This window comes from Aspergillus saccharolyticus (genome assembly GCF_003184585.1).
Source record: "Aspergillus saccharolyticus JOP 1030-1 unplaced genomic scaffold BP01scaffold_11, whole genome shotgun sequence".
In the NCBI taxonomy this organism is placed as follows: Eukaryota; Fungi; Ascomycota; class Eurotiomycetes; order Eurotiales; family Aspergillaceae; genus Aspergillus; species Aspergillus saccharolyticus.
The window spans coordinates 708,143-734,556 of NW_020290621.1; the positions used below are offsets into that span (position 1 = coordinate 708,143).

Consider the following 26,414-nt stretch of genomic DNA (forward strand, 5'->3'; position numbering starts at 1 on the left):
ACTTAGCTAGGCAACGAACTATTCCCTCGCTACCTTAGGCTCTCTCATTGTCGCCATCTCATCTATTTCTTAGCCTTTCTATTGGATACGCTGTGGATTATCTCCCCGTTCTTATTACGCCGGGTCATCCATCACCTCTTGATGTCTACTGGTGCTCGGTGACACTTTCCGTCTTTCACATGACGATTATTGTCTCTCATCGCAGGCATTGACGTCCCTACGCGCCTCTCATTGCTTACGGCTGATTCCTCGAGACACTTTTTCTCTCCCTGGCCGTGCGCATTGTATACTGCTTAGATTCAGTTGAGGCTCGCACATCGTTGCTTCTAATGTGAGTAATTGGCTTCTTCTGTGGCATTATCATGCATTATCTGCGTTTGGGGTCCTGTTCTTGGCAATCAGACAGACAGGACCCTGTCCATCCTGTACCCAGCCTACCTCCGTTCCCCCGATGCGACCTCCATTACCTTAATCTTCGACGCGGCTGCGGATGGAGCAGCCTGGCTCAAATGCGCAACCGTGGTTCGCTCGTTTTTGCCTTGACCCTAGGCTGTGACCGTCCCTTCGGCGTCCGGCCAGTCTCCCATTTCCCCGCGCTGAGGCGCTAGCTCCTCCCTTATTCCCGAATATACCTGAGGGTATCATCCCGGCGGCCTCATAGCTGCTTGTGCTTTAAAGAAGATGCGCTGTCTCCTCGCAAACTGCATACATCTCCCAGCAAGACCATTCTCACCCATTGCCCCTCTGATCTTCCTTGTCTCCTCTCGTGGTCGACGTGCACGACGTGCCTCCAGGTGACAACCCCGGGACTCCCTTGTGGTCATGAGATAATTCTCCTCCATGCCCTCCTACTGCCTCCAAGATTGTCATTATTTCAAACGCAGCGCCTTGCGCCTCTTATCCATTCCTACTTTTCTCGCTTGTCGTTACGCCTAGTGGATCAGAAACACGGTCGGACATATTTCACTTGCTGACATTATGTCTTACTCGTCTGTTGCAGTGCGTTATTTCACGGCACCCAAGCCCCTGGGAAGCGCCATGGATCCTGCTCGGTCTCAACCGTCCTCTGATCCTGCACCGAAGCCGTCTCCCGCGCCTTTGACGGTGAACGGATCGATTAAGCCGGGTTTGACGTTTGCCAACCAAGATTCCCTGCCCAAGTTGCCCATTCCGGAGCTGGAACAAACATGCAAGAAATACCTCGAAGCCCTGGCTCCGTTGCAGGCACCTAGGGAACAAGACGAAACCAAAGCAGCTGTCCAGGATTTCCTCCGGTTGGAAGGACCTGTTCTCCAGGAGAAGCTCAAGAACTATGCTTCGTCAAAGACCAGCTACATCGAACAATTCTGTACGTCATGGCTAACTGTGATCGCTGGCCTTAGCTGACGACCTTTTAGGGTACGACTCATACTTGAACTATGATAGCCGTGAGATGCCCTGTCCAGTTGATCATCGAAGGAGTGAGCTAAACTGACCCAATACTAGCGGTGGTCCTGAACCTCAACCCCTTTTTTCTACTGGAGGATGACCCAACACCGGCGAGGAACAACCAAGTGACCCGGGCAGCTTCGCTTGTCGTTTCTGCGTTGTCTTTTGTGCGAGCTGTCAGGCGGGAGGAGCTACCTCCGGATACTGTTCGAGGCACTCCCTTGTGCATGTATCAATACTCTCGCTTGTTTGGGACAGCACGGGTACCCACCGATAATGGGTGCGTCATCAGCCAAGATCCTCATGCAAAGCATATTGTCGTTCTGTGCCGTGGCCAATTCTACTGGTTCGATGTATTGGACGAGAACAACGATCTGATCATGAACGAGAAGGATATTGCTGTGAATCTTCAGGTTATCATCGGCGACGCCGAGCAGACTCCTATTCAGGACGCTGCAAAAGGCGCCCTTGGGGTTTTAAGCACAGAGAACCGGAAGGTCTGGTCAGGGCTGAGAGACATTCTCACAAAGGACGAAGGTTCAAACAATGCGGAGTGCCTGAACATCGTTGATACAGCTCTCTTTGTCCTCTGCCTGGACTACACTGAACCACACAATACCTCCGAACTTTGCGCGAACATGCTCTGCGGGACGAGTGAGGTTATCAGAGGTGTCCAAGTCGGTACCTGTACGAATCGCTGGTATGACAAGCTGCAGATCATCGTGTGTAAGAACGGCAGTGCAGGTATCAACTTTGAACATACTGGCGTCGATGGGCATACTGTGCTTCGATTTGCCAGTGATGTCTACACCGACACCATTCTCCGCTTTGCTCGTACCATCAACGGTCAAGCGCCCAGCTTGTGGGCCACATCCAGCCCGGATCCTGCTAAGCGCGACCCTCGAAGCTTTGGCAATGTCAGCACGACTCCGCGCAAGCTGGAGTGGGATATGGCTCCTGAGCTCAGCATTGCCTTGCGATTTGCCGAGTCGCATCTGTCTGATCTCCTGAAGCAGCATGAATTCCAGGTGCTGGACTTTACCGGTTTTGGCAAGAACTTCATCACTTCGATGGGATTTTCTCCCGATGCCTTTGTACAGATGGCATTCCAAGCAGCATACTACGGGCTTTACGGACGGCTGGAGAATACTTATGAGCCAGCCATGACCAAGGCCTTCCTACACGGCCGAACAGAGGCCATCCGAACGGTAACCAGGGAATGTGCCGACTTTGTCACCACATTCTGGGGGGAGAACCCGGCGGAGCAGAAGATAAATGCACTGCGTAAAGCGACAGAGAAGCACACAGCCATCACGAAGGAATGCTCCAAGGGTCAGGGACAAGACAGGCATCTCTACGCCCTGTACTGTCTCTGGCAGCGATCGTTTGATGACGGGGCGTCGTCGGCGAGCAACAGTGTCTCGGAAGGTACCAATGGCTATACCAGCCCTGTAGACGGCGACTCTATCGCCTCGCCCAAATCCCCCAGCCCGATGTCAGATGACGGGCTCTCCTCGACTGGATACAGTGTTCGTGGCGTGCGCACCATGCCGGCCATTTTCAGCGACGCCGGGTGGGACAAGATTAACACCACGGTGCTGTCGACCTCAAACTGCGGAAACCCATGCCTGCGCCACTTTGGATTTGGACCAACTTCGGCAGACGGCTTTGGAATCGGGTACATCATCAAGGACGACACGATCTCGTTCTGCGCTTCCTCGAAGCATCGTCAGACGCAACGGTTAATGTACACACTAGAGTCGTACCTGCTTGAGATCCGGAAGCTGCTGCGTGCGATCAACCAGCGACCGGCGAGCCCGCGTACGAGCCGGGCGCGCGAGATGGAGATGATCAGCGAGCGGCTCCAGATCGATCACCGCCGGGGCCGGATCGTCCGGAGCGACACGAGCCACCGGGGAGCCGAGACACCCACTACCGATAGCGGAGAATTAGAGGACGATGGCATGGGCGGATGTAAGTTTTTCTTCTCCCACGTTTTGGTGCATCTTTGGCAGGCATTTGCTTACGAGAGACCTATCAGATGGATTCTTCGATGCCGGGATGTTGCTTCATGCACTAAAGGGGATCAATGCAGACCGGGAGCGTGGCGCGGACAAGCCGGAGAAGCGGCGATTTGTCGGGAAGAAGTTGCGGCTGAATGACTATTGATTATGGTATGTTTGTATGGTTGAGCATAATGTTTTTGGCACTCTTAGTTGTTTAGCCGTACATTGGTGTTGGGCGTACAGTACATTCATATGTGTCTACTTGATACCAATTCTATATGCCCTATTGATGAGTACAGAAGTATGATGCTCTAAAGCTGGAAGTATCATTCGTAGCTATCCGTGGTAGTTTGAGGTGATGATTGCAGTAACTCACGCTTTTTTCTTCAAAATTGCAGATCGTTGATGAGTTGAGTTGAGTCGACTGATCGGTCATGGTTGGTCTCGGCAGATACCGAGGCCTTAGGTGTTTCACCACTTTTCAGGTATAGTAGGAAGTAGAATCATGCCATTCTGTTGCATACTTACTAGTATGTAAACCGATAAGTTAGTTTAAATCTGCTTGATAACATTTGAGAGGGTGTTTCATTCCTGCCCAACGCATGCATGCAACCAAGGTTTGTAGTCTGGTTAGGAGTTCGTTACTCAGGGCCCGTGTGTTAGGATGGATGGATGATGGGTAGGGGTGGTGGGTGGGAAGGTTAATTAGAGTCGACGGCGACAACCAAGACAAAAAACTCCAAGGTCCGTATTAATTGCTCACCTGTTTGTACGATAAATTTGTATTGTAACGGATGCTCTCAGGGGGTATAGGTGGCGCTGGAAGAGTGGGTGAGTGAGTCAAGATCAAAGTTGACTTGGGTGAGTGAGTGCCAGTGACTGCTGCATTCATCCTTTTTGGGAAAGAGGGCATGGAACCCCGACTGACTGACAGTGCTCCAAGCATCACACCTCAGGCTGGCGCGGTGGTATTGTTTCGGCCGGTAACTAAAGTTTGGGTGTATCGAATTGGTCATCATATGGGAAGGATGGGAAGGCAGGTACTAAGGTCGTTAACTACAATTGTATGATTCTGCTCCGTACATGTATATTACTTTACTGAGTCGGGGAGTTCGCCTCATAGACAGTGGGTATGTGGGTAGGTGGTATTGGCAAGTGGTGTCTGTCTGGCTGTCTGGCTATTTCGTATAGCTCCAAAGTTTACGGGGTGGAATGTTCCTTGGCCTGTGACTTTATCTTGCATACTACTTCTAGGAAAGCTGTGATGGTCAGGGACTCTGTCGTTTGCTTCAATACGGATGTGTGCTGATTACGGAGATACTCTGTACTCTGTCTTGTACATTGGCTAGCGGTTGTACTATGGTACTTCGTCAGGAGGGATCAAATAGCTTGACTTGCGGCCTGGTTGAATTTCTGTCTCAATAAAAGAGAGGTACGGAGTAGAGGTTTCCCAACATGAAACCACTCCTTTGTGAAGTGACAATGCGGACCACAGCTACGGGATACTAAAACTTGTTCTCCCTTCCATGCAGGCACTATCTCGTCAGACAGTGAGGGGTCTAAGCGGCTATCGCCCGTCGATGCCTCTACGGCCGCCTTATGCATGCATGCACAGATGCAGGTGTTTCTCGGATGATCGTAGGGGCGAATCAGAAACTCTAAATCCCCCGTGCCATACTGTAGGTATCAGTGTTGAGCTGGTTGCTGGGTGGGTTGTCGTGCAGTCAATCATTTCACTTTCTTTCGGAAATGGATATTGCCGAGGAGGAGTGATATGCCGTGAATGATGGGGTTGTATGCTCTGCATATCAAGTGTGTGCGTGGATATATGGAGTGATATCGACCACTGGGACAGTTCTGGCTGAACAAAGAGCATAGAACCGCTTTAACCACCGGCTAAATGGAGAGCGGCTTTGCCTCCCCCAATGGCACTCGGGACTGGTGAGGTCATTCCCGAGCAGACCCTTGATAGTCAATGGGAATTCCCACCATCTATACGAAGAATCAGTGGTGGGAAAAGGAGGAGGAGGAGGAAGAGGAGGAGAAGGATGATGATGATGATAGTCGTTTGTAGTGCGTCTTTGCCCAATTCCGAGGTTATCCGCTGGTCAGGTCGACATTCGTCCGGGCCGTTGTCTTGACTTGCTGCTGCTGCTGCTGCACCTTGCTGCAGCAAAGATACGGCGTGCTGATGTCTACCGCGTGGCCTTGTAGTCTGCGTCCCACCGCCTACACAGTACGTTCGCATTTCACTCCCTTTCCGGTCATGTGTTCCACGTGACCCATCTGCGTCAAACCAGCCAAACTGCTGCTGCGGTTTTGCTGGAAATTCATCAACAGAGTGATCGAGACAGAACTCCAACGAACTACAACTACGATTACTACAATACGATCTCCCTGCAACCATTCTTTTCTTCATCCCAACACAGTTCTGTCTCTCGTTACAGCGAATTACACAGTAAGTGAGTCTGTCTCATTTCCCCAACCACTCTTGTTCTTCCGACACCGGACATCCGTGCTGCGTGCTGCGATCTGCTCGCGGCAAGCAGCCCAGGCAAAAAGAAATCTCCCCTGCGACTGGCCACGCATCCCGTACTTTACTGCTCTGAGTATCGCGTCGGTGCCTTAAGCCATTCTTGCTCTCAGGCGCTCAGGCTGCTCAGCCTTTCTACTCGTCGTCCCATTCCATCGTCATCAAAAAAAGGTCAGGCCATCGTGCTCTGGCCGGCTCCACTCGTCGTCGTCTTCTTCCACACCCCCTTCTTGATTGACCCTTCCGGACCTTGACGCTGCCTCTGGCATTGGCCCTGCCTGCCCTCCCCCCCCATTGCCCTCTTCCCTCCTGCTGGCTGCTACACATTTGCTAGTTTGGTAGTGGCTCCATCTGCCTCGCGCTAGCTCAAACCCATTCCTCTCCTTCTGCACCGCTGCTGAACTAGCGCCATCGTTGCTCCTGCTGCTTGGTCCTGCAACACCCACGGGCAAATCTGCTCCCTCCGTTCCCTGAGCCTTCGCACTGGAGGAGGGGCCTGCGTTGCGTGCTGGTCTGCTGCTACAGCCTACCGCTGTCGATACCGATCTCATCATCCACCACTGTTCCACCTGGTCCCTATCTTTATCTGACTCCTTCCCGGTGTTTCTTGCGCTTCGCATGATCCCGGAATCTTCTGCAATTTGTCCCAACTGAGCTTGGACTATCCTAGCCGGGCATTTCATCAATCCACTATCTTTTTCTCCTTCCCTTATTCACCCATACGCTCCCCCGATTATCCCATCTATTCATCATTGTCGCCTGCCTGAACTAAGCCTTGTCAAGTCGGCCTCCCTTGCAAGCTACTTCTCTCTTCCGCGATATTAACCGGCTCCCGCAGAACCAGCGCCTGCTGAAGGTACCTCCTTTACGTCACACGCTTTCTCCCCCGACCGCTGGGAATCCTTATCCTGCCGTCGTTCAGCGGTCGCTTCTTCCGACGACGGCATCTGATCATTATCTCCGACCAATTCCTCCCCTTTTCGTTTTTCTCATCTTGAGATGATGGCGGCAGCGCTTGATCAACCCCTCTTCGAGTCGATCGCAAGCGGTCCGGCGACCCATGCCGCCTCGATGACTCCGCCTCAAAGCGCCAACGGCAAGAAGGAGGCTCCCGAGGGCGTGCCTTCCGAGCTGTCGGACCTTGAACTCGATCACGGTGTCTCCGGCGCCCCGGAAGAGATACCATCGGTGGAGGCAGATGATGATCTGATCGAGCCAGACCACTACTATGGTGGTGGCAAGATCCCGGTTTTCAAGCCGGTGAGTCGCTTGGTCTTCCACCGTGGGAGTCCGATCGTCTGGCTCCTGTATTGGACGCTTGGGCTAACTGGGAAATCGCTAGACCATGGATCAGTTTCGGGACTTTCAGTCGTTCATCAACAAGGTTGAGGAGTATGGGATGCGGTCGGGTATCATTAAAATCATACCTCCAAAAGAGTGGTTAGTTTGTCCTCTTGACCGCTTGAACTTCATGGACTCCAGCGCTCATATGTTTTTGTAATAGGTCCGATGCCCTGCCGCCCCTCGATGAAGCCGTCAAGAAGATCCGCGTAAAGAATCCAATCATGCAAGAGTTCCATGGTTCGCACGGAACATACACCCAGGCCAACATCGAGAGACAGCGATCCTACAACTTGCCCCAGTGGAAAGGGCTTTGTGAAGAAAGCAGCCATCAACCTCCCGCACGCAGAGGTGAAAGACGCCGGAACCAAGAGCGAGTTAACCGTGCCACTACGGCGCCCCGAAACCGGACACCTCGAGCCGACTCGCAAAAACGCCGACCTGGCCCTGGCCGCCCACCCAAACGATCTAACCAGGTCAAAGTCAAAGAAGAGCCTCCCGCGGAGGAAGGGATTGATAAGATCAAGCCGGAAGGTCCTCCAACGCCCGTGTCCCCGGAATCGAATCCGGTCGAGACTAAGACGGAAGAATTGAGCGACGGCGAATCTCTGCCCGGCCCGAAGCCTAAAGGCCGGCAGCCAAAGTCCGTGACTGCACGCAGAAAGCACAACAAGGGCGGCGATGCAGTCGACTACGTCGATGAAGAAGCCTTCAGAGATTTCGACTACCGTATCCACGATAGTGGAGAATACACCGCAGAGAGGTGTGAGGAACTTGAAACCGCTTACTGGAAGTCGTTGATGTTCAACAACCCGTTGTACGGTGCCGATATGCCTGGTTCCCTTTTCGACGATGACATCACAACTTCCTGGAACGTCGCCAAATTACCGAATTTACTGGACGTGCTCGGACAGAAAGTACCGGGTGTCAATACCGCGTATCTCTACCTGGGCATGTGGAAAGCCACGTTTGCCTGGCACTTGGAGGATGTGGATCTATACAGCATAAACTATATTCATTTCGGTGCCCCGAAACAGTGGTACAGTATATCTCAAGAGGACGCTCCTCGGTTTGAACAGGTCATGAAGAGTAAGATAATAAGCAGTCTCCCAATGGGCTTCCAGGGCTAACTCCGCTTCAAGGTATTTGGCCGAGTGATGCCAAGAGCTGCGACCAATTCCTTCGTCACAAAACCTATCTTGTTTCGCCCAGCCTACTGAAATCTCAGTATGGCATCACCGTCAACAAACTGGTGCATTATGAGGGCGAATTCGTCATTACCTACCCTTACGGCTACCACTCTGGCTACAATCTGGGTTACAACTGTGCTGAATCCGTCAACTTCGCGACGGAGAAGTGGCTGGACTACGGTCGTGTAGCAAAGAAATGCCACTGCGAAGCCGACAGTGTCTGGATCGATGTAGATGAGATCGAGCGAAAACTTCGCGGCGAGGCAACGCCGGAATTCTACGGAGAATACGACAGTGATCTGGATGCGATGGAGGGTGCATCAGACCTCCTGACGCCGCCTCGGAGTGTACCTGAGAAAACTTCTACTCGAGGGCGCAAACGGAAGCAGGATGGCGAAACCACGAAGGCGAAACGTATGCGGATAAGTATGGATGTTCCTCGGAAAATCCCTTGTGTCCTCTGCCCCAACGATCTCGACTATGAGGATCTGCTACCCACAGAGGATGGCAAGGCTCATGCTCATCGACGTTGTGCTCTGTATACAGAGGAGACGAGTATCCTCCGGGACGAGAGTGGCCGCGAGGTGGTTTGTGATGTGGATAAAATCCCCAAGGCCCGGATGGGTCTCAAGTGTCTCTTCTGCCGCGAGGTGCGCGGCGCCTGCTTCCAGTGCAATTTCGGCAAATGTACCCGGTCCTATCATGCCACTTGTGCACTTTTGGCTGGCGTGCAAGTGGAGGAAGGTTTGATCACCGTGATCGCCGAGGATGGCGAGCAGTACTCGATCCCTAGCGTGGATCTCAAATGCAAATACCACCGCCAAAAGAAGCCGTCATGGATGGGCAACAGCGATTCGCTCGAGTGCGACCGGAAACTCATGCAGACCGCAGGGCGATTGGTGGCTGGGGATTTAGTGCAGTTCCAGGCGGACAAGGAAATCAATGGGGCAGTGGTGCTTGACAACCGACAAGAGGAACGAACGTTGCTGGTCAAGGTGCTCCCTCGAGGGTAAGACAGCTTCAGCTTCAACCCCCATCCCTTTCCTTCTCCCCGCCTGTTTGGAAATTACCCGATTGGGCGATATCTAGACGGCGATGCACTGATGATCCTTTTGGGATTGAGACTGACAAGATTGGCGTACAGGGATGTAATCGAATTACCATACAGGTGGATGCTCATGGTTCGACGGAGCAATTTCTCACCGCTGGCACCAGGAACCAAGCCTCTTCCTGCCCACTTGGCTCGGAAGCCCGAGAGCCGGAAAGAGTTGGAATCAGCCGTGCCGGTGGCAGGAAATCCGTTTGGTGATGGAGACTCCCCGTATCAGTGGGCCGAATTCGAGACGGTGGACAGCACTAGTTACCACATTGCCCCACCATCGGCGCCCATCAACCTCATGCAGGGCGAGCAGCAGATCTGGTATTACCTGGGCGAATCTTCTACTGAATGTAGGGCTCAGTATACGCACAACCCTACTGTGCCTGTCCACAACCCGCGGGCGAATTTCCTGGACAGCGTTAAGTCTCTTGGCGCTGTGATGGCCCGGGTCCCCTCTTACTACCCCCACCATCCTCTCCCTGCCACGACTACGTATGCCCCTCACCTCGCTGGCCTTTCTCCTCACCACCTGTCGCTTCCCACCGCCTCTGCTGTCGCTGCTACTGCTGCTGCTGCTGCTTCTGCCGCTGCCGCCAAAACCACGCATCCCACCACTACCGCTGCCGCTGCTGCCGCCGCCGCCGTCGCTGCTGCTGCTGCTCCCCGCTCTTCATTGCTGCAGCATTCTTCTCTTGCCCCTCCACGTTCTACATTTTCTGCTGCTGCTGCTGCTGCTCCTCCGCCCCCTACTGCGATGCCGTCTGCTTACCGCACCCTACCAACGCAATCTGCCCGTCATGCCCCGTACCCGCACGTCACCAAGTCGCACTTGCAGTCCCATGCTCGTCATCAGCACTCACAGGCTCACCCCGTCCATCAATATTCGCCGTCACAATTATTACAACAGCAGCAGCAGCAGAACAATCACAATCACCACCTCCCTGCGAATAATTTTGCCAATGTCCGGGAGCTGATCGCTCGCCGTCGCCTGGCTCAGATCACCGACCACGCCAATGTCTTCGCCGGTTATACTATTGTCAGTCCTGAGCTGGTCGTTGAGACGCTGCTGGGTCCGATGGGCTCCGTCCCACCGCCTAATGGCCTGGAGAAGCTGGAACTAGCCATGGCTCAGCAGCGAGTGCAACCTCGAGCGCCTGATGGCTCCCTCCTTTCGCTACAGCCCCTAAACATGCGATCAGAGGAGGTGACTCGGTTGTTGCAGATGCTCCGCTTCTCGCTGGTGAGTCATCGGGACCGGCTCGACGTGCTGCAAAAGAAGGAGCCGGAGCCCATCAAGCAAGAGGCGGTGAGTGGCAGCGGCTTGGCAGTTGCGAAAGTGCCACGCACCTACGCTTATCTCGAGCAGCAGCGTGAGCAGGCCCCGACCGTCTACCAGTCTCCTTATGACATGCCATCTGGCTTCACGGAGTATGCTCAGAAGACATTCGGTTTGACCCGCGTTGACCCTGAATTGCCTCGGCCGTCTCTCGCCAACGACTACTTCGCCAGTCTTTCCCCCGCCGATCAAGAGAAGATTCTTAAGACTTGTGGTAGTTTCGTGCAACGGGCCATTGAACGGTCGGCCAGCCATAGCCGTCAGAATTCATCTTCCAACCTGCGCCTGGCCACGGCTCTAGCCCGACAGACGGAGAACCCGACGATTGATATCACGACGGTGGAGGACATGCCGTTCCCCGGCCTCGACCTACCATTGCACGCCGACTCTCCCTGCTCCAACTTCAGCCGATCGCATTTGCGGTTCCAGTCTCCAAATGACTTTGCTCATCACGGACCGGAACCTCATCACGATCACCATGATCTTTTTGGCGATCAGCAGGCAAACACGAGGTTCTGGCAGCATGGGCCGTGGGCTGCCGGCGATGGCAACACCCCCAACGAAGAGAGCCGGCCCTTCTTTGGTCCCCACGAGCGACTCAAGCATGACTATGCGTCATCCGACATCTCTCTGGGCCGCGGAGGTCCTGGTTCTTTGCACTCGGTCGACATGGCTGGGTTTGGCATGGACGGGACAGAAGACATTGGCGCGGTGCTCAGCCCCTAAGCGAGGGGCCGTCTCCTCGCGACTCGATTTATATGCCTGCGACGATTTTTGCATCCTCAACATTTCTCCCGACTATCATCACCATGTAACGACTTATCTGGATTGACGACTGCATGACTGGGCGTTTGCGATTCTATTTTTGTGCCTCTCTCTTTCCGGACGATGATCATTCGCCATGAAGTCGACACTAGCTGGCTAGTCGTCGTTCAGATTGGGGCCATGTTCCAAGGAGGCCTTTGATCATCTCCTTTCATTTCTCCCAGCAGGGTTGCAGGGTAGAAGCTGAACGCCGATCTTTCAATAAAGCGAACGGTTCAAGGTCCAAGTAGCGGTGGGCGAAGTTCTCGGCCAGGTGGCTATCCGCTCAATGCGAGGCATTTTGATGCCCGAACGGACTGTGGCCACCGAATTACTAAAGGGCATCTTGTTCCGACCGCCCTGTTACCCTGCTTCCTTTTATACATTTATTGACCTCGCACGTATCCCCCTCCGTCCCCTTGTCACCATTGCCTGGTGCCTCCTCCATCCAAGCGATGGAAGAGCTATTGGAGCCTACTGCCGCTCCAATAAGACAGGTTTCCTTCCTATACACTAGAGACGCCCCCTACCCTCTAAAAATCCTCAGAAAAAAGCATTCATTTCCTAAATTCGATGAACAGAAAATGCCTCCAGCCAAGGCGAATGAAGTGTCTCTAATCATCCCCGTGTTTGATACCCCCTTGTGCCCCCTGCCCCTTCCCCTTCTTCCTCCCTCCCCGGTCTCCTCCCCATTCCTATCCTCGTTTCGGTCCCCTGTTCTGTTACCCTCCCTTCGCTGGACCTCTCTTTCTGGATCTATTTGGCGCTCATCTCAGGCCGGACCCGTATGGGTGCGTGCCGTCGAATGATGTGGCAGCCGTCACTGGAATAGTGACAATTCACTGTGCTGTATGTATCTAGCAAATGGATAGCCGTGAATCACCGATGAGTTATGCCCTGCGATAGAAGTAGTTTGTGCATTATTGTAGTTGGAATAGACAGCAACTGGGTGGTGTGGAACCTCTCTGGACCTGGACTGGGTCCTCTTACCCCGCGGGGAGCCCACCTCGAGTATGCCGTGGTTGAGGAGGTGGCCACCGAACACGAGGCTGTTCGTGCCTCTCCGGAACACCCGCTTGCATGGGGGTCCGCGTGCATATGTTGCTTTTTGTATCAGGCACGTATCTTAGTATTTCATTTTCAGTGGCGAGTCATTCAGACCAGCGATAAGAGGCGGATCCCCCAGTATCAAAGGGCTGAATGGTAGATAAGGTGCAGGAATTATCATTCATACCTCGAACTAATCGTCTGATCGGCTTATCAGCGCGGTCTCGGACCGCGCCCCTTTAGGCTCTTTAGCCCGACACCGGAGTCTTTTAGTGAAGGAGTTTAACCAGTTTCCGGCCCGTTGATTGGTCACATCCTGTTATCCCCCCGGTTTTAGTGAATGGGTCTTGGGTTGAGCGCAGTCTGGAGAGGAAGTGGTGGTTTTGAAGGGGAGCAGCAAAGGGCAAGGATGGTCGGTGGGTGACGTGCGGGGGAATTAAGCATTCGACTACTGGTCTGCTACACTAACTACCTTGCAGAGCACCATCTCAATAACTGCGGCTGCTTCTTCCACTCGTCCTAGTTTCACTTCTTCTATTCATTCTCCTTATCCCAAGGGGAAACTCTATTATTCCAAGTCATATAACTCTCTCTTTCCTGTTTCTTGTTTTCTACCGTTCACCCCTTCCTTCCTTGGGGAAACATCCTGGCAGCATTCGCTTCTCTTCCTCACGCGTCCAGCCTCATAGACTACTTCGAACTTACCTGCAATGACAACTCGCGACTAAGATCTCCTTTGCAATCACATCCATCACTATGCCTCAAGCCTCTGGGGATACCACCGCCGATGAGGCGCTGGCTCGTTTGGGCTACAAAAGCGAGTTGCCGCGCAATTTGAGCATGCTCAGTATTCTAGGCCTGTATGTTGTGAAGCTGGCTGCACTACAATGCACTGGCATGAAGTATGTACATGAAGTGAAGCTGATTTTAACATAAACAAAACAGGTCCTTTGCGATCATGGCCGCCCCCTTTGGTCTCAGCACCACCCTTTACATCACCCTCGCAGACGGCCAGTCTGTGACCATCATCTGGGGCTGGGTTCTCGTGACGCTCATCTCCGTCGCCATCGCCGCCTCCCTGGCCGAGATCTGCGCCGTCTACCCCACGGCTGGCGGGGTCTATTATTGGAGTGCCATGCTGCCGACCCGCCGCTGGGCCCCAATGATGTCCTTCATCGACGGCTGGCTGACGCTGGTCGGCAACTGGACCGTCACCCTCAGCATCACCTTCTCTGGCGGGCAGCTGATCCTGAGCGCTATCTCCCTGTGGAATGAGGACTTTGTGGCGAATGCGTGGCAGACGATTCTCGCTTTCTGGGCGGTTATCCTGGTCTGCGCCCTCGTCAATATCTTCTTTTCCAAGTATCTGGATCTCATCAATAAGGTGTGCATTTATTGGACGGCGGCGAGCGTGATTATTATTCTGGTGGTCCTCTTGACGATGGCCGATGATCGTCGGGATGCAGAGTTTGTGTTTGGGCATTATGATGCCTCGCAGAGCGGTTGGTAGGTTTGCCTTTCTTCCTGTGGGGTGGCTTGGCCCAAAGCTGACTACTGAATAGGCCGTCTGGCTGGGCTTTTTTTGTCGGACTTTTGCAGGCCGCGTATACTTTGACAGGCTACGGTATGGTGGCTTCAATGTGCGAGGAGGTGCAGAACCCGCATCGAGAGGTACCGAAGGCCATTGTCCTGTCCGTGGTAGCCGCTGGTATCACGGGCCTGGTGTACCTGATCCCGATCCTATTCGTTCTTCCCTCGGTGCAGTCCCTTTTGGACGTCGCTAGCGGACAACCAATTGGGCTGATCTTCAAGACGGCGACGGGTTCTGCCGGTGGCGGCTTCGGTCTTCTGTTCCTGATCCTAGGGATCTTGATGTTTGCCGGCATTGGCGCCCTCACAGCCGCCAGCCGCTGCACATACGCCTTTGCCCGCGACGGAGCGATCCCGGGATTCAGACTCTGGCGACAAGTGAACAAGCGCCTTGATGTGCCCGTGTGGGCCATTATTCTGTCGACGGCAGTGGACTGTCTGCTGGGGTTGATCTATTTCGGCTCCAGCGCGGCGTTCAACTCGTTCACGGGCGTGGCCACGATCTGCCTCTCGACCTCGTACGGGCTGCCGATCCTCATCCTAATGTGCCGCGGTCGTCGGGCGGTGCGCGGATCGAGCTTCTCGCTGGGTCGGTTCGGGTATGCGATCAACGGGGTTGCCGTGTGCTGGATCGTGCTGGCGGTGGTGCTCTTCTGCATGCCCGTGTCGCTGCCAACAGACGCCAGCAGCATGAACTATGCAAGTGTGGTGTTTGCGGGTTTCGGGGCCATCAGTATCGGCTGGTACGTTGTGTATGCCCGCAAGCACTTCACCGGGCCTCCGGTGGCGGAGGAGATGGATGGGATGCCTGGAGTGATGACGGGGAAGCCGGTCGACCCTGAGAATGTGGTTGCGGAGGGAGAGAAAATGCAGAGTAGTAGTTCGGGGAAGATTTGATATTATGTGGTGTCTTGCTTGGATATGATTTTCAATACTATAGTTATTCTGTGTTATGATTGTTTTGCCGGGTTATATGTATGACTAAGTAGGTACTAGTTCTTGTGATATTTGAATCAGGTATGCCTGACTTAGACTTTCACCTTGGTACCTAGTAGATCAGAGTCGTGCTCTATAACTCTCTACGAGTCAGTGACTAGTACAACAACAAGTACAGCCCCTGTGATGTTCTGGCCGAAGAGAGTACATACAGTCACAACAAGTGCGAATCACAGGCGGGCGGAGCTCCGAGGCCGAACAAGCCGCGGTTGAGCCGAATCCGTCAGTGGGCAATCAGTCCATTTCTCCTCCTCCACTCAACTTATCGGCCTGACTGACCGTGCAGTGCATGCTGCCAGCCAGCCTTGTTCAACACGCTTTCTCCATTCAAAACAATTCCCTTTGTTCCTGTCTACCCAGTCCATATTCAGTTTGCAACCCCGGTTCAGATCGACTGCATAAATCATTCGCCCTGTCCTTCCCTCCCTTGTTGCGCCCGCGCATACAGTATCTAATCGATCTCTCTTCGGCTCCGAAATCCGGGGAAGCTTTCCTGCCCATTGCAATCGACTAGTCAATCGTTTCGCGACCACTCTCCTCAACCGGGCTCTTATCCTGTCACCAGAACCGCAGCGAGCGAACATCTCGATCTTCACTTCCCTGGTACTACAACTCCGATCTTGCAGAGGTCACCACCGATGCGGTACCCCCTTGTCACCCTCGCTGCCGCCACGACCTCCTCCGCCTCCGCCTCCGCATCCACTGCTCTCATGAAGCCACCCTCGATCATTCTACATTCGGGTCCTAATTTGCTGCTGCGTGTTGAATCATGTCCGACTCAGTGGGTTCGTTGTTTCCTGCCTTATGCTTCTTCACTCCCGGAGCTATAATCTACACCGTCGTTCCCAATCGCAAGGGGGATGGAAATGAGACAGCACCACTCCGTCCCCCCCATCTCCCCCAGCTACATAACCCCCCGGCCACACACGATAGAGCCTCAAAAGAAATCACCCCCTGCAAAGCACGAAAACTGATTTATATGTCGTCCGGAATAGATCGCGTCTTCGTCCACGCACTTAACACGGTCAAACGGATCCCGCGCACGGGGACGGCACGCCCACCCGCTTCGGAGCGATTAAAGCTGTATGGGTTGTATAAACAGAGCATGGGTACGTTCTGTCCCTGCTTTTATCTTTCAAGGGGTGTCTGAGGTACAAAGCTGACGTCATGTGATGGCTTGTTTGCGGGCTGTCTAGAAGGGGATGTTGAAGGTGTTATGGAACGTCCTGTTGGAAATACTCCGGATGTGTTTATGGAGTGTGAGAAGTGGTTCGTTTTCCTTTTTCTGACTGTCTTGTTTTGGGAGAGGATTGATGGGGCGCCGGTGTGGGGGGGAGGTGCTTTAATCAGTCTTTGGTTGTTTAATTCAAATTTGGAGGAAGGGCTGAGGGTGATTTGCCAACTTGCTGACTTTTCATGCTTGCAAAGGGATACATGGTACGCCCAGCGCGGCCTGTCTCGCACCGAGGCCAAACGCCGCTACATCTCCACCCTGATCGAGACAATGCACCAGTACGCGTCGCAGACGGCCGAGGCCCGCGAGCTGGTCGCCGAGCTGGAGTTCGTCTGGGATCAGATCAAGTCCAACACGGCGTCGTTGGGGTCGTCGTCGGACAATGGGTCGTCGTCGCGCCGGGAGTTGGAGGCGGCGCAGGGGTTACTGGCGGACGCTTCGGGGGTGGCCCGACGGTTGTCGCGCGAGGAGTATGCGAGGTTGCTTCTCGCTGCGTCGGCCGGGGAGGAGGCGGAGCAGCAAGTAGCAACTGGGTCGCGTGCTGGGCGTGAGCGCGCACGGGAGGGGACGTCTGGGTTGCGGGTATTGAGTCCTGTTAGTCAACCGAGTCAGCCGGGAGTGTATTCCCGACATAGTAGTTATGAGGACAAGAGGGATAATGTGCCTGTACGGGATGGGGATGAGGACGAGGAGGATGAGGAGGAGGAGGTGTACGCCGAGGCCCAGGATAATCTCTACGAAGACGACGACGACGACGACGACGACGACGAAGACCACCAACACCAAGACCAGAACGATTACCCACACCAGCAACATCATCACCCCTACGAAACCGAACCTCCTGATCCCGCATCCCCCCGAAAAGCGTCACGCTCCTGGCGTCGCCGCGTCGAGCAGGCCTTGACGTCGATGACGGCCGAGATCGCCGCCGTGCGCGAGCAAATGGAGGCCCGCGCGCGGGCCCAGCGCCGCCGCTCGGGCGTCTGGGCCTGGCTGCGCTGGTTTCTGTGGGTGTGCTTCCGGCAGCTCATGGTGGATCTTGCGCTGCTGGGAGTACTGTTGGTGTGGATGCGCCTCCGCGGGGACCGACGGCTGGAGGTGGTGCTCAAGGTCGGGTGGGCGGAGGTGAAGAGTCGGTTGGCGAGGGCCAAGGTTTGGCGGAGGAGGGGGTTACCTCGCGGTGGTGGTGGTGGTGGTGATTGAGTCTTGGTGTTGAGGTTGATGTGGACACTATGTATCACTTTTCTCTCCTTTGGTGTTGGGCTTGAGTGACGTTTCCTATGTTCTCGTACATATATTCTTGATGTCATATTGCACGTTCACGCATGCGTGGACATGCTCTTTTTTTTCTTTTTTCTGTTCCCTTTTTCTCCCCTTTTTTTCTTCCTCCATCGTTGGGGCTTGTGGCTCGCATTCGCGGGTCAGTATTCTGTTATCGGCATGTCGGCAAGCCATGCACTGTATACTGTATAATACACCGAACCAGCTTACGAAGTGTATCAACTATAGAGCCTGAAATGAACCTTCTTTGTGTTCTTACAAACCATCGCTTACCAAGCAGCAAAGAAGAACCCTCGTCATCCAAGCCGAATCAACATTCCTGATGCTAATATATACACACACATACACACGACAAAGCATTCCCGTCGGAAATCGTAGTGGAATAACACTTTGGGATTAAAAAAAGAGAAAAATGAGGAGCAGCAGAGAGAAAGACCCATATCAAACAAGGAGAACAGCGGAGGGGGAAAAAGTCTAGGCCTTCTCCTTGTGGTAGTCCGTGATGGGCGACCCATCCTCGTTCGCCCGCCACTGCTTACCAGGATAGCGGGAGAAGATCTGTGTTTGACGCAGGTGGACGGGGGTGAGTTCTTTTGGAGCGTCGGGAATGGTTTTCTTGAGGCCCTGTTGTTTGTACCGGGTTAGCTTGGGAGTAAAGGCTTGAGCAAATTACACTTGGGGATGTAGGAGGAAGAGGAGGAGGGGGCTACTAACAAGCTTGTCAAACACACAAGCATTCATCTCCACCTCGTCCTTGCGGCAGTCGAAGAGACGGTGGTTGTTCTGCTCCAGACATTCCCAGTGGTTGGTGAACTGCTTGAGGCAGTGGGTGTTGATGTCCTTGATGCTGCGGTATATCAGTATGGATTTCTCGGTCCCTGGTCTTTCTTGCTTGTTTCGAAGGAAGGAGATCACTTGAAGAGCCCAACTCACTGGCTCGCTTTATTTGCACGCCAAAGAAGAAGGGGTGATTCAATTGATCTCTCCCTCTCAGTCCGGAGGAGTCTGGGGGGGCAACGTACACACTCGCAGCGCAGCGCGTCACCTTCCGCCCTTCCTTCAGACACTCCAGCTCACCCCGACCATTGGCCTCGGCCTTGCACTTCATAAAGTCATCATTGTAGGCGCGGCACCGGTCACCGATGAAGAACGACGCGCTGAACAGGGGGGCGGACGTCGCACCGATCTCCTCCACCTTGGGGATGTGGTCGGGCATCGGCGTGGTGTCGATGAGGACCTGTTGGTTGAAGCTGCCATTGTGTTTGTGTTAGCTGGGAGCTGTAGCTTGAGACTGTGAGATTTTGAGCGGGAGTCTTTTTCAAGACGAGGTGGAAAGAAGAGAAAATTCCCAGGGAGAACCCAGTGGGTCAATTGCAGGTAATGGCTGGCTTGGGATGTATTCGGATGTAGACAGGCCGTCCGAAGGAGGGTGGGTGAGTGACGTACCGGGACTCGCGGCGGGCCATGGTGACGGTTGATCTGGTGAATTTGGATCCGAAAAGAAGGGTCGATTGCAATTGACTAGGTAAAGGTCAATCCGGCGGAGGGGTGAGGGGCTTCCGGCTTGCGGTCTGGGAGCGGGCTGCACAAGGTCGACGACGGAGAGTTGAAGCTGCGGCGGAGAGAGGTTTGGATGGTCGGTTTTTGCTCGGCGGTGATTGGCTGCAGGCTGAGTGCTTAGGTAATTCAAGAACGGGCAAGCTGTGTCTCTGTCACGGGTCTGAGGCAGCATATCTGACATGATTCTTGCCTGGCGGGAGGGTAGTTTTGGCCTGAGGCAACACAAGACACACTCCGGAGCTTCACTCACGTGATCCGCGAAAAACAAAGTGGTTGCCCCGAACAAAAGCGCTTCGAGTCGCAGCTCCGCATCACTAGTGTCTCGAGGTTCCTGCTGTCAATTGTTTCCGGTCTCAGGCGCTTGCAGTGCGGGTATTGGTCACACTATCGAGATTATCAATCGCGCGAGTAAAGGTCCAGTCGAGAGACCTCATCGCTGTCAATCGGTCGATCGCTGAACATAACTCGGTCCCTGCTTCATACCAGCTCGGAGCTTGGATCTTCCCTCCAGCCTCGTCTCAACGCACCGGAGCCCTTCCTTTCAACACAATCACACATAATGTCCTTCTTCGGTCAACCGGCAGGAGGCAGCCTCTTTGGCAATACCAACACAGCAACCGGCAATGCTACAACAGGTACCGGCGGTGGTCTCTTCGGCAACAACACAGCAACTGGCACTTCAACAACAGGCACCGGTGGTCTCTTTGGGAACAAAGCAGGAACTGGCACCGCCACCGGTGGTCTCTTCGGAAACAATACAGCAACCGGCACGCAGCAGCAACAGCAGCCAACCGGCACAGACGGTCTTTTTGGCGCCCAAAGTAACTATGGGCTAAAAACTGGATTCAACACCTTCGCACAACCGTCGCAGGCGCAGACCGCGGCAGGAACAGGAGGTCTATTCGGTAGCACCGCAGTGGGTGTTCAACAGCCACAGGCCCAAGGGATGCCGCTATCGCAATTGGGGTCGGCACTACAATTCGGACAAACCAATGCACAGCAACCACCGCCGGGGTCGAGTCTCTGGGAGCCTGGACGCGCAGTTACAGGAGGTCGGTCTCCACGTTCTTCGTGTGCCCGGTCGTATACTGACTTTTATTCTCCCGCTAGTTCACCGCACCGTTCCCATGCAAATCCAGATCGTCAAGGACAAATGGGACCCCAGCAGTCGCGCTTCGCCGTTCCGCACCTACTTGTACAACAATGTAGGCGAAGAGGCGGCACCCTTCTACCAGCCGGGCCCAGGCGACGACGATCAGAAATGGGAGGATGCGCTCCGCAAACGACCCGAGCCGGGCTACGTGCCTGTCTTGGTGCAGGGGTTCTTTGATCTCGGCAAGCGCGCGCAGCGTCAGAAGGATTTCCTCACCATGTTGCAGACTCGGATGCATGAGATTAACAACTCCCTGACTGAGCTCCTGTCGAGACACGACCTGAAGATTAGCGTGCGCATCGCCGATTGCAGGCGGAAACACCTGGTCCTTAGCAAGCGGTGCCTGGCGCTGGCGGCCAAGACTCAGGTGCTGCGCAACCGCGGTTATGCGATGGATGACGCGGAGGAGGAGCTGAGGAAGAAATTGACGCAGCTGGAGCGGCAGGTCTTTGATCCGTCGTTGAACGGCCGTGGGGAGGAGATCTGGGCGCGCATGCTGGCTATCCGGGAGCACTCGCGTCGGTTGCAGCAGGAGATGGACCGCGCGGCGCCGAAGGCCACAGCACAGGCGGAGGATGAGTTGGACGAGCAGACACTGAAGACGGCGAAAAAGGTAGGGACCCGTAGCCTCTCTCGGTGAGCTTTTGACCATTTACTAATAATCCGAGACAGATATTGGACGATTACCATGTGCAGATCCAGCACCTACAGAAGGAGTTGGATTCGGTGAAGAAGGATTTCGAAGAGTCGCAGAAGGGCCCCGCCAATGGGGTGCATCTAATGTAGTGATTTATAATCCTTATGCTTTCTTTTTCTTCTATGCTCTGAGTCGAATATATTACGAATCGGGTTGTTGCTTGCTTATTGCTTGATTTCATTTGATGGCTTGGTTTGTGAGGGAAGGGAAGCAAAATATTGGTTTCTAATCGGAGTTTTCAAAGGAGCTGGTATCCGCAACATATCGTTACGCGCATTTGCAGGATGAATGGAGAGGGTGCTTTAATTTCTTCTTGACTTTGAGCGCAAAGCAGAGAGATAGGTAAAGAAAACATACGCAAATGATTCCTTCTCTAGGTTTGGTGGTTTCATCCCAATGGATCTAGTATACAGAAAGCTGCCCTTTGTGTCCATCACCATGTGTCTTCTAGTCCGGTAGAAGTAGAGTTCTGGCGCTCATTGAAACGGACGGATGATCGAACGACTGTTGCACAATTTACAAAAACTTCTTGACGAAGTCGACGGCGAAGGGAGCTGCGAGCCAGCCTCGCGATTAGCTTTGGTAGAATAGTAGACGGGAGCAACACGAGCATGAACGTACAGAGGTAGAGGAGAACACCGCCGGCGATGGCCATGCGGACGGTCTGGTTGGCCTGGGCCTCACCAGCCTGTTGACGTTAGCTTCGATGCCGAGTTCTTGCTGTAGCGTGAAGGCATGGGATGCTAGCGGTCGGTCGGGCGGGCGATGATAGTTACCTTGATGTCCTCTCTAGAGAGCTGTTCCTGACCTGGTAAATGTTTAGTGGATTGTTGTTTGAAGAATAAAGAGAAAAGACTCACCCGGGGCGAACATTGTGAAGAATACTTAGTGATAAAAGAAGAGCAAAAAGTGAGGTATATTGTGTATGGATGGGCCAACTGTATGTGAGGTAATTCAGCTGTTGCCCCGAAGGAAAAGAGATTCTGCCGAGCACGGACCACCCGCGGAGGCGGAACTGATTCCTCCATCCATCCATTCATCCATCCAGTTCAATCCAACTTGCCCCGTCTTGAGATTCTTTACTTTGCCTTTTTTCTGCATCTGACGTTTGTTTCTGGGTACTGTGCTATTGGCAGGAGGGTTAAAACTTGAGAGTGTCGGTTAAGAGGAAAGATTTCGAGTTTGGTCTCGTCCTACGGCCCTTGCCTCAGGCTTGAAACTCACCACTACACACATCTGCCCTCCCTAACTGTCAACCCATCAACACAATCACCAACAACCACCATCACCACAACTACTAGATCAACATGTCCGCACCCAACAGCCCAGAACAACAACGACTCGCCTCCCCGGCCATCGAGGACGATGAACCTGCCCGGGCCCCCACCCCCGACGCCGGCGCCGGTTCTGACAATGACAACGACAATGAGAACGCCAACAACGCGGCAACCGCCGAAGACGGCGGTAGCAGCAACGATCAGTCCCCCGCTGCAAAAGCCGTTTCAGAGGAGCCCGAGCAAGTGAACGATGATGACGAGGAAGACAAAGCCAACGACTCGGACGACGAATCGATCCTCTCGGAGGTCGACGAGGCGCAGTTCGAGGACTTCGACCCGGAGAACGTCGACATCGAGGACCGCCCGCAGCTGGCCATCGACGAGGACAACCTGAAGCTGATCGGACGGCATAAGCGCAAGCGCGACGAGGGCGCCGACGGGGAGCGGTCGAAGCGCAAGCGCGAGGGCCGGCGTGAGAAGAAGAGTCGCCGCATGCGCGAGCTGGAGGATGGCGGTGCTAGTGATGAGGAAGGCGGCGGTAGTGGGGGCAAGGCTGGCAGACGGCGGACGGGGGCGGGGTCGAAGAAGAAGGAGGTGCTGCCGGAGGATGATGAGACGTTGGATCCGGCTACACGTGAGTTTCTTTCTGTCTGTCTGGTTGATTTAAGGTGAGAATATGGAAGCGGTGCTAATTTAGGACGATTTACAGGACGCAGAAGAGCGCTTGATCGGGCTATGGATGAGGCGTTGAAGAAGCCGACCAAGAGACGATTCCGCAAGGCGGATGGAATTGTACGTTTGTCTGCCAGGTGTCTATGTACGTTGGTTTTGTGGATGATATTCTAACGAGCTCTAGGATTTGGAACAAATGGCCGATGCGGAAATCGAGGATATGCGCAAACGCATGACCCATGCTGCGCAGATGGATGCCATCAACCGCCGCGAAGGCAAGCCTGCCATGCACAAACTCAAGATGCTCCCCGAGGTCGTCTCGCTGCTGAACCGCAACCAATATGTCAACAGTCTGGTGGATCCGGAAATCAACTTGCTGGAAGCTGTCAAGTTCTTCTTGGAGCCGCTGGACGACGGCTCGCTCCCCGCGTACAACATCCAGCGCGACCTGATGACGGCGCTGGGCAAGCTGCCGATCAATAAGGAGGCGTTGATCGCCAGTGGTGTCGGCAAGGTGGTTGTGTTCTACACGCGCAGTAAGCGACCGGAGCCAGGCATCAAGCGCATGGCGGAGCGGTTACTTGCCGAGTGGACGCGCCCGATTCTGCAGCGCAGCGACGATTATTCCAAGCGAGTGTACCAGGAGGCTGCTTTTGATCCTACGTATGTTGTCCCCTCATTGTTCCATCTGGGTCGCTTTTTCTCGATCGCTTCGCTTCTGGTGTTGAGCTTCGCTGACTTAATGCAGTCAATTGGCAACCCGGCCCAAATCGGCGCAAACGAGCGTGGCAGAGGCGCGCGCGCGCGAGATGCTGCCCCCACGACTGGCAAATCGGGCACGGGCCGACCTCACTCACACGAGTTACACGGTGGTGCCGCGACCGACGATGGTGCAGGAGAGCAAGTTTGCGCGACCCCTGGGTGCCAGCGGCGAGGATCGGTTCCGCAAGATGCGGGCGCGACAGATTGCGGCGGCCAAGGGATCCCGGCGATAATGGAGTATCTATCTGTATTAGCTGCATATTTCTGTTTCTTGCTTCGTATTCGAATTATTTACGGATGGGACGGCGCAGGAACTGGGAGTGAATTGTAATCAATTTAATTTTTAGGCTTACGGTGCGGGGAAGTAGGAGAATAAAAAATCAGACATGCGAGTTGATCAGGCCATGCAAGAGGATGCGATCCGTTCCTACAACACCCGGTGATACGGCGAGTCAACACTTTATCTCGCCGAGAAGACGAAAGGACGAGGGAAGAATTGACCAATTTGTAAGGCCACAGGGCCAGAGCCTACAGGGCCCAACAACCAAAGGGAAAAAAATGAGTAATCGCCGTCTCGGCAGGAAAGATCCGAGTGATAGTATGAAGAGTAAAAAAAGGAAAGACCAGACCTATTGGGAAGACCAGAATTAACTCATGATGACTTCTTGGCCAGCAAAAGCCGCGGAAACACCGAGTCAGAGCCGCAGATCCCGTTGCGGGCTTGCAAGACGTCACTCGGCTTTTGCTTTGCCGTCGACGAGCTTTCTTATATCCCGCCTCCTTCCACTAACTTTACTCCATGCTTTTCTTTTTCCCCTCAGACAATTGACTTGACTTGCCTGTACTTACCTGTACACTTCTACATCCACCTCCACTGCATATTCTCCTGTGTTTGCACATCGCTTCACTGTGCTATTTGACAGATACATACCTACAAGTGAAGAGACTCACTGCCACCCCACTCTTCGCACATAACTCATCTCGATCACAATCGCACAATGAAGCTCCTTACCAAGGAAGAAGAAGATGCTCACTACCGGTAAGTTTTCCTACCCTGTAACCTCCCAACTCAAATCCCCGCTCCCTTCTCACCGGTAATCCACCCACAATTTAAGCAAGCTAACCACCCTCGAAAAAACCATAGCTCCGTCCTCAAAGGCGGCACCATCGGCGGCGTGCTGGGCCTAGTCGGCGGCGTTGCCGGCGTTCTAGCATTCAGCAAACGCTTCGCGACAATCCGCAACCTGACCCTGCCCATGAAATCCTTCCTTGTAACCTCCTCCGGCACCTTCGTCGGCATCATTGCGGCGGACCACGCGTCGCGCGACTTCGAAGCCTCGCGCAACGCCAGCCAGGCGTGGTACAAGGACCGCAACGAGCGAATCCGGCAGGAGGAGCTCGCCTCCCTCTCGACGCTCGACCGCGTGACGGCGTGGGCCAAGCGCGAGAAGTACAAGATCGTGGGCGCGACGTGGGTGGCGTCGATGGTGGGGTCGTTTGCGATGGTCAACCGCAACAAGTTCCTCAGTAGCAGCCAGAAGATCGTGCAGGCGCGTGTGTACGCGCAGGGGCTGACGCTCGCGGTGTTGGTCGCCTCGGCGGCGTTTGAAATCCAGGACCAGCGCAAGGGGAAGGGCTTGTTGGATAAGGCCAAGGCGGAGAAGGCGGCGACTGCTGCCGCGGGTCAGACGCAGAAGAGTCAGGAGTTGGCGGATCGCGAGGAGAGTGGGGATTTGTGGAAGGATATGGTGGCCGCGGAGGAGGAGAGGTTGAAGCGCAAGAAGCAGAGTCTCTATGAGCATGATTACCAGGAGGGGCATGCTAAGGAGGGTGAGCAGGCCTCTAAGGAGGCTGCGCCTAAGGAGGAGAAGGCTGAGGAGAAGAAGGAGTAACCTACCTTCGTCTGCTGAGATGTGTCGATAGACGAGTGGTCTGCGGGCTTGGATCACTCTGGGGGTGTTTTCCCTTCTGGTCTTTGTGGAAAAATTTGGGTTCGTGTATCACGCTTTCTTAATGCATTTTCATGAGGTTCTCTATCTCTATATCAATTAGTGTATAACATCGTGTGTTTCTCATTACGTCGTTGGGGATTATCCTGGTCTTTTATCCCAAGCAATCTACACGTGATGATTTGCCTAAAGAGGCTGTCTCTAGTATGGGATCCGTTGTGAGAGCATAGCTTAACTTATTGTCGGGCCGCAGTCTATATAAGCAGCTCTTGTATTATCTCATTTCTAAAATCACAAAACGATCAACTATTTTAAATATGTACTGATGTACATGTAGTCGTAGCTCGACACTTAATTAACACATTAACTCATACTCGTACTCATAAAATACAAACGGTCCAGACTCGTCGCCGAGCATCCAGTTTCAACGTCTCCACATGACATCATAAAGCATATGCA

The 26,414-nt window shown here is 54.0% G+C and overlaps 10 protein-coding genes across 10 annotated transcripts; 7 read left to right on the top strand and 3 right to left on the bottom strand.

The window, feature by feature from the left end:
* Positions 1–978: 978 nt before the first annotated feature.
* On the top strand, positions 979–3,742 carry BP01DRAFT_397592 (choline/carnitine O-acyltransferase; the record flags this gene model as incomplete). The annotated part of the gene is made up of 4 exons (XM_025578511.1): positions 979–1,348; positions 1,398–1,427; positions 1,486–3,402; positions 3,470–3,742. The coding sequence occupies 4 exons, from the start codon at positions 979–981 to the stop codon at positions 3,595–3,597; spliced, it is 2,445 nt and encodes an 814-aa protein (XP_025432304.1). The 3' UTR covers positions 3,598–3,742.
* Positions 3,743–6,095: 2,353 nt separating this feature from the next.
* On the bottom strand, positions 6,096–6,808 carry BP01DRAFT_28414 (uncharacterized protein). Its single transcript, XM_025571448.1, has one exon. It carries the CDS (start codon positions 6,648–6,650, stop codon positions 6,129–6,131), a length of 522 nt encoding a protein of 173 aa, XP_025432305.1. The 5' UTR covers positions 6,651–6,808; the 3' UTR covers positions 6,096–6,128.
* Positions 6,809–7,009: 201 nt separating this feature from the next.
* Positions 7,010–11,926, top strand: BP01DRAFT_28404 (putative jumonji family transcription factor). The gene is made up of 4 exons (XM_025571447.1): positions 7,010–7,407; positions 7,472–8,397; positions 8,451–9,507; positions 9,643–11,926. The coding sequence occupies exons 1-4, from the start codon at positions 7,313–7,315 to the stop codon at positions 11,657–11,659; spliced, it is 4,095 nt and encodes a 1,364-aa protein (XP_025432306.1). The 5' UTR covers positions 7,010–7,312; the 3' UTR covers positions 11,660–11,926.
* A 1,359-nt stretch (positions 11,927–13,285) lies between these two features.
* BP01DRAFT_391145 (putative GABA permease) lies at positions 13,286–15,365 on the top strand. The gene is made up of 3 exons (XM_025578057.1): positions 13,286–13,644; positions 13,730–14,290; positions 14,347–15,365. Exons 1-3 carry the CDS (start codon positions 13,541–13,543, stop codon positions 15,269–15,271), a joined length of 1,590 nt encoding a protein of 529 aa, XP_025432307.1. The 5' UTR covers positions 13,286–13,540; the 3' UTR covers positions 15,272–15,365.
* Positions 15,366–15,644: 279 nt separating this feature from the next.
* BP01DRAFT_422848 (acyl-CoA-binding domain-containing protein) lies at positions 15,645–18,101 on the top strand. Its single transcript, XM_025579589.1, has 4 exons — positions 15,645–16,155; positions 16,366–16,479; positions 16,567–16,639; positions 16,799–18,101. The coding sequence occupies exons 1-4, from the start codon at positions 16,140–16,142 to the stop codon at positions 17,805–17,807; spliced, it is 1,212 nt and encodes a 403-aa protein (XP_025432308.1). The 5' UTR covers positions 15,645–16,139; the 3' UTR covers positions 17,808–18,101.
* Positions 18,102–18,178: 77 nt separating this feature from the next.
* BP01DRAFT_355973 (coiled-coil-helix-coiled-coil-helix domain-containing protein) lies at positions 18,179–19,497 on the bottom strand. The gene is made up of 4 exons (XM_025574829.1): positions 19,332–19,497; positions 18,908–19,135; positions 18,600–18,732; positions 18,179–18,509 (listed from the first exon to the last, which is right to left on the bottom strand). Exons 1-4 carry the CDS (start codon positions 19,349–19,351, stop codon positions 18,360–18,362), a joined length of 531 nt encoding a protein of 176 aa, XP_025432309.1. The 5' UTR covers positions 19,352–19,497; the 3' UTR covers positions 18,179–18,359.
* Positions 19,498–20,526: 1,029 nt separating this feature from the next.
* Positions 20,527–21,856, top strand: BP01DRAFT_28526 (putative nucleoporin). Its single transcript, XM_025571450.1, has 2 exons — positions 20,527–21,211; positions 21,271–21,856. Exons 1-2 carry the CDS (start codon positions 20,573–20,575, stop codon positions 21,382–21,384), a joined length of 753 nt encoding a protein of 250 aa, XP_025432310.1. The 5' UTR covers positions 20,527–20,572; the 3' UTR covers positions 21,385–21,856.
* BP01DRAFT_381956 (uncharacterized protein) lies at positions 21,812–22,168 on the bottom strand (the record flags this gene model as incomplete). Its single annotated transcript, XM_025577341.1, has 4 exons — positions 21,812–21,849; positions 21,917–21,983; positions 22,072–22,103; positions 22,156–22,168. The coding sequence occupies 4 exons, from the start codon at positions 22,166–22,168 to the stop codon at positions 21,812–21,814; spliced, it is 150 nt and encodes a 49-aa protein (XP_025432311.1).
* A 173-nt stretch (positions 22,169–22,341) lies between these two features.
* BP01DRAFT_415315 (transcription factor SPN1) lies at positions 22,342–24,388 on the top strand. The gene is made up of 4 exons (XM_025579130.1): positions 22,342–23,206; positions 23,282–23,364; positions 23,429–23,907; positions 23,993–24,388. The coding sequence occupies exons 1-4, from the start codon at positions 22,603–22,605 to the stop codon at positions 24,237–24,239; spliced, it is 1,413 nt and encodes a 470-aa protein (XP_025432312.1). The 5' UTR covers positions 22,342–22,602; the 3' UTR covers positions 24,240–24,388.
* Positions 24,389–24,904: 516 nt separating this feature from the next.
* On the top strand, positions 24,905–26,256 carry BP01DRAFT_355975 (HIG1 domain-containing protein). Its single transcript, XM_025574830.1, has 2 exons — positions 24,905–25,045; positions 25,151–26,256. The coding sequence occupies exons 1-2, from the start codon at positions 25,005–25,007 to the stop codon at positions 25,896–25,898; spliced, it is 789 nt and encodes a 262-aa protein (XP_025432313.1). The 5' UTR covers positions 24,905–25,004; the 3' UTR covers positions 25,899–26,256.
* Positions 26,257–26,414: the final 158 nt, after the last annotated feature.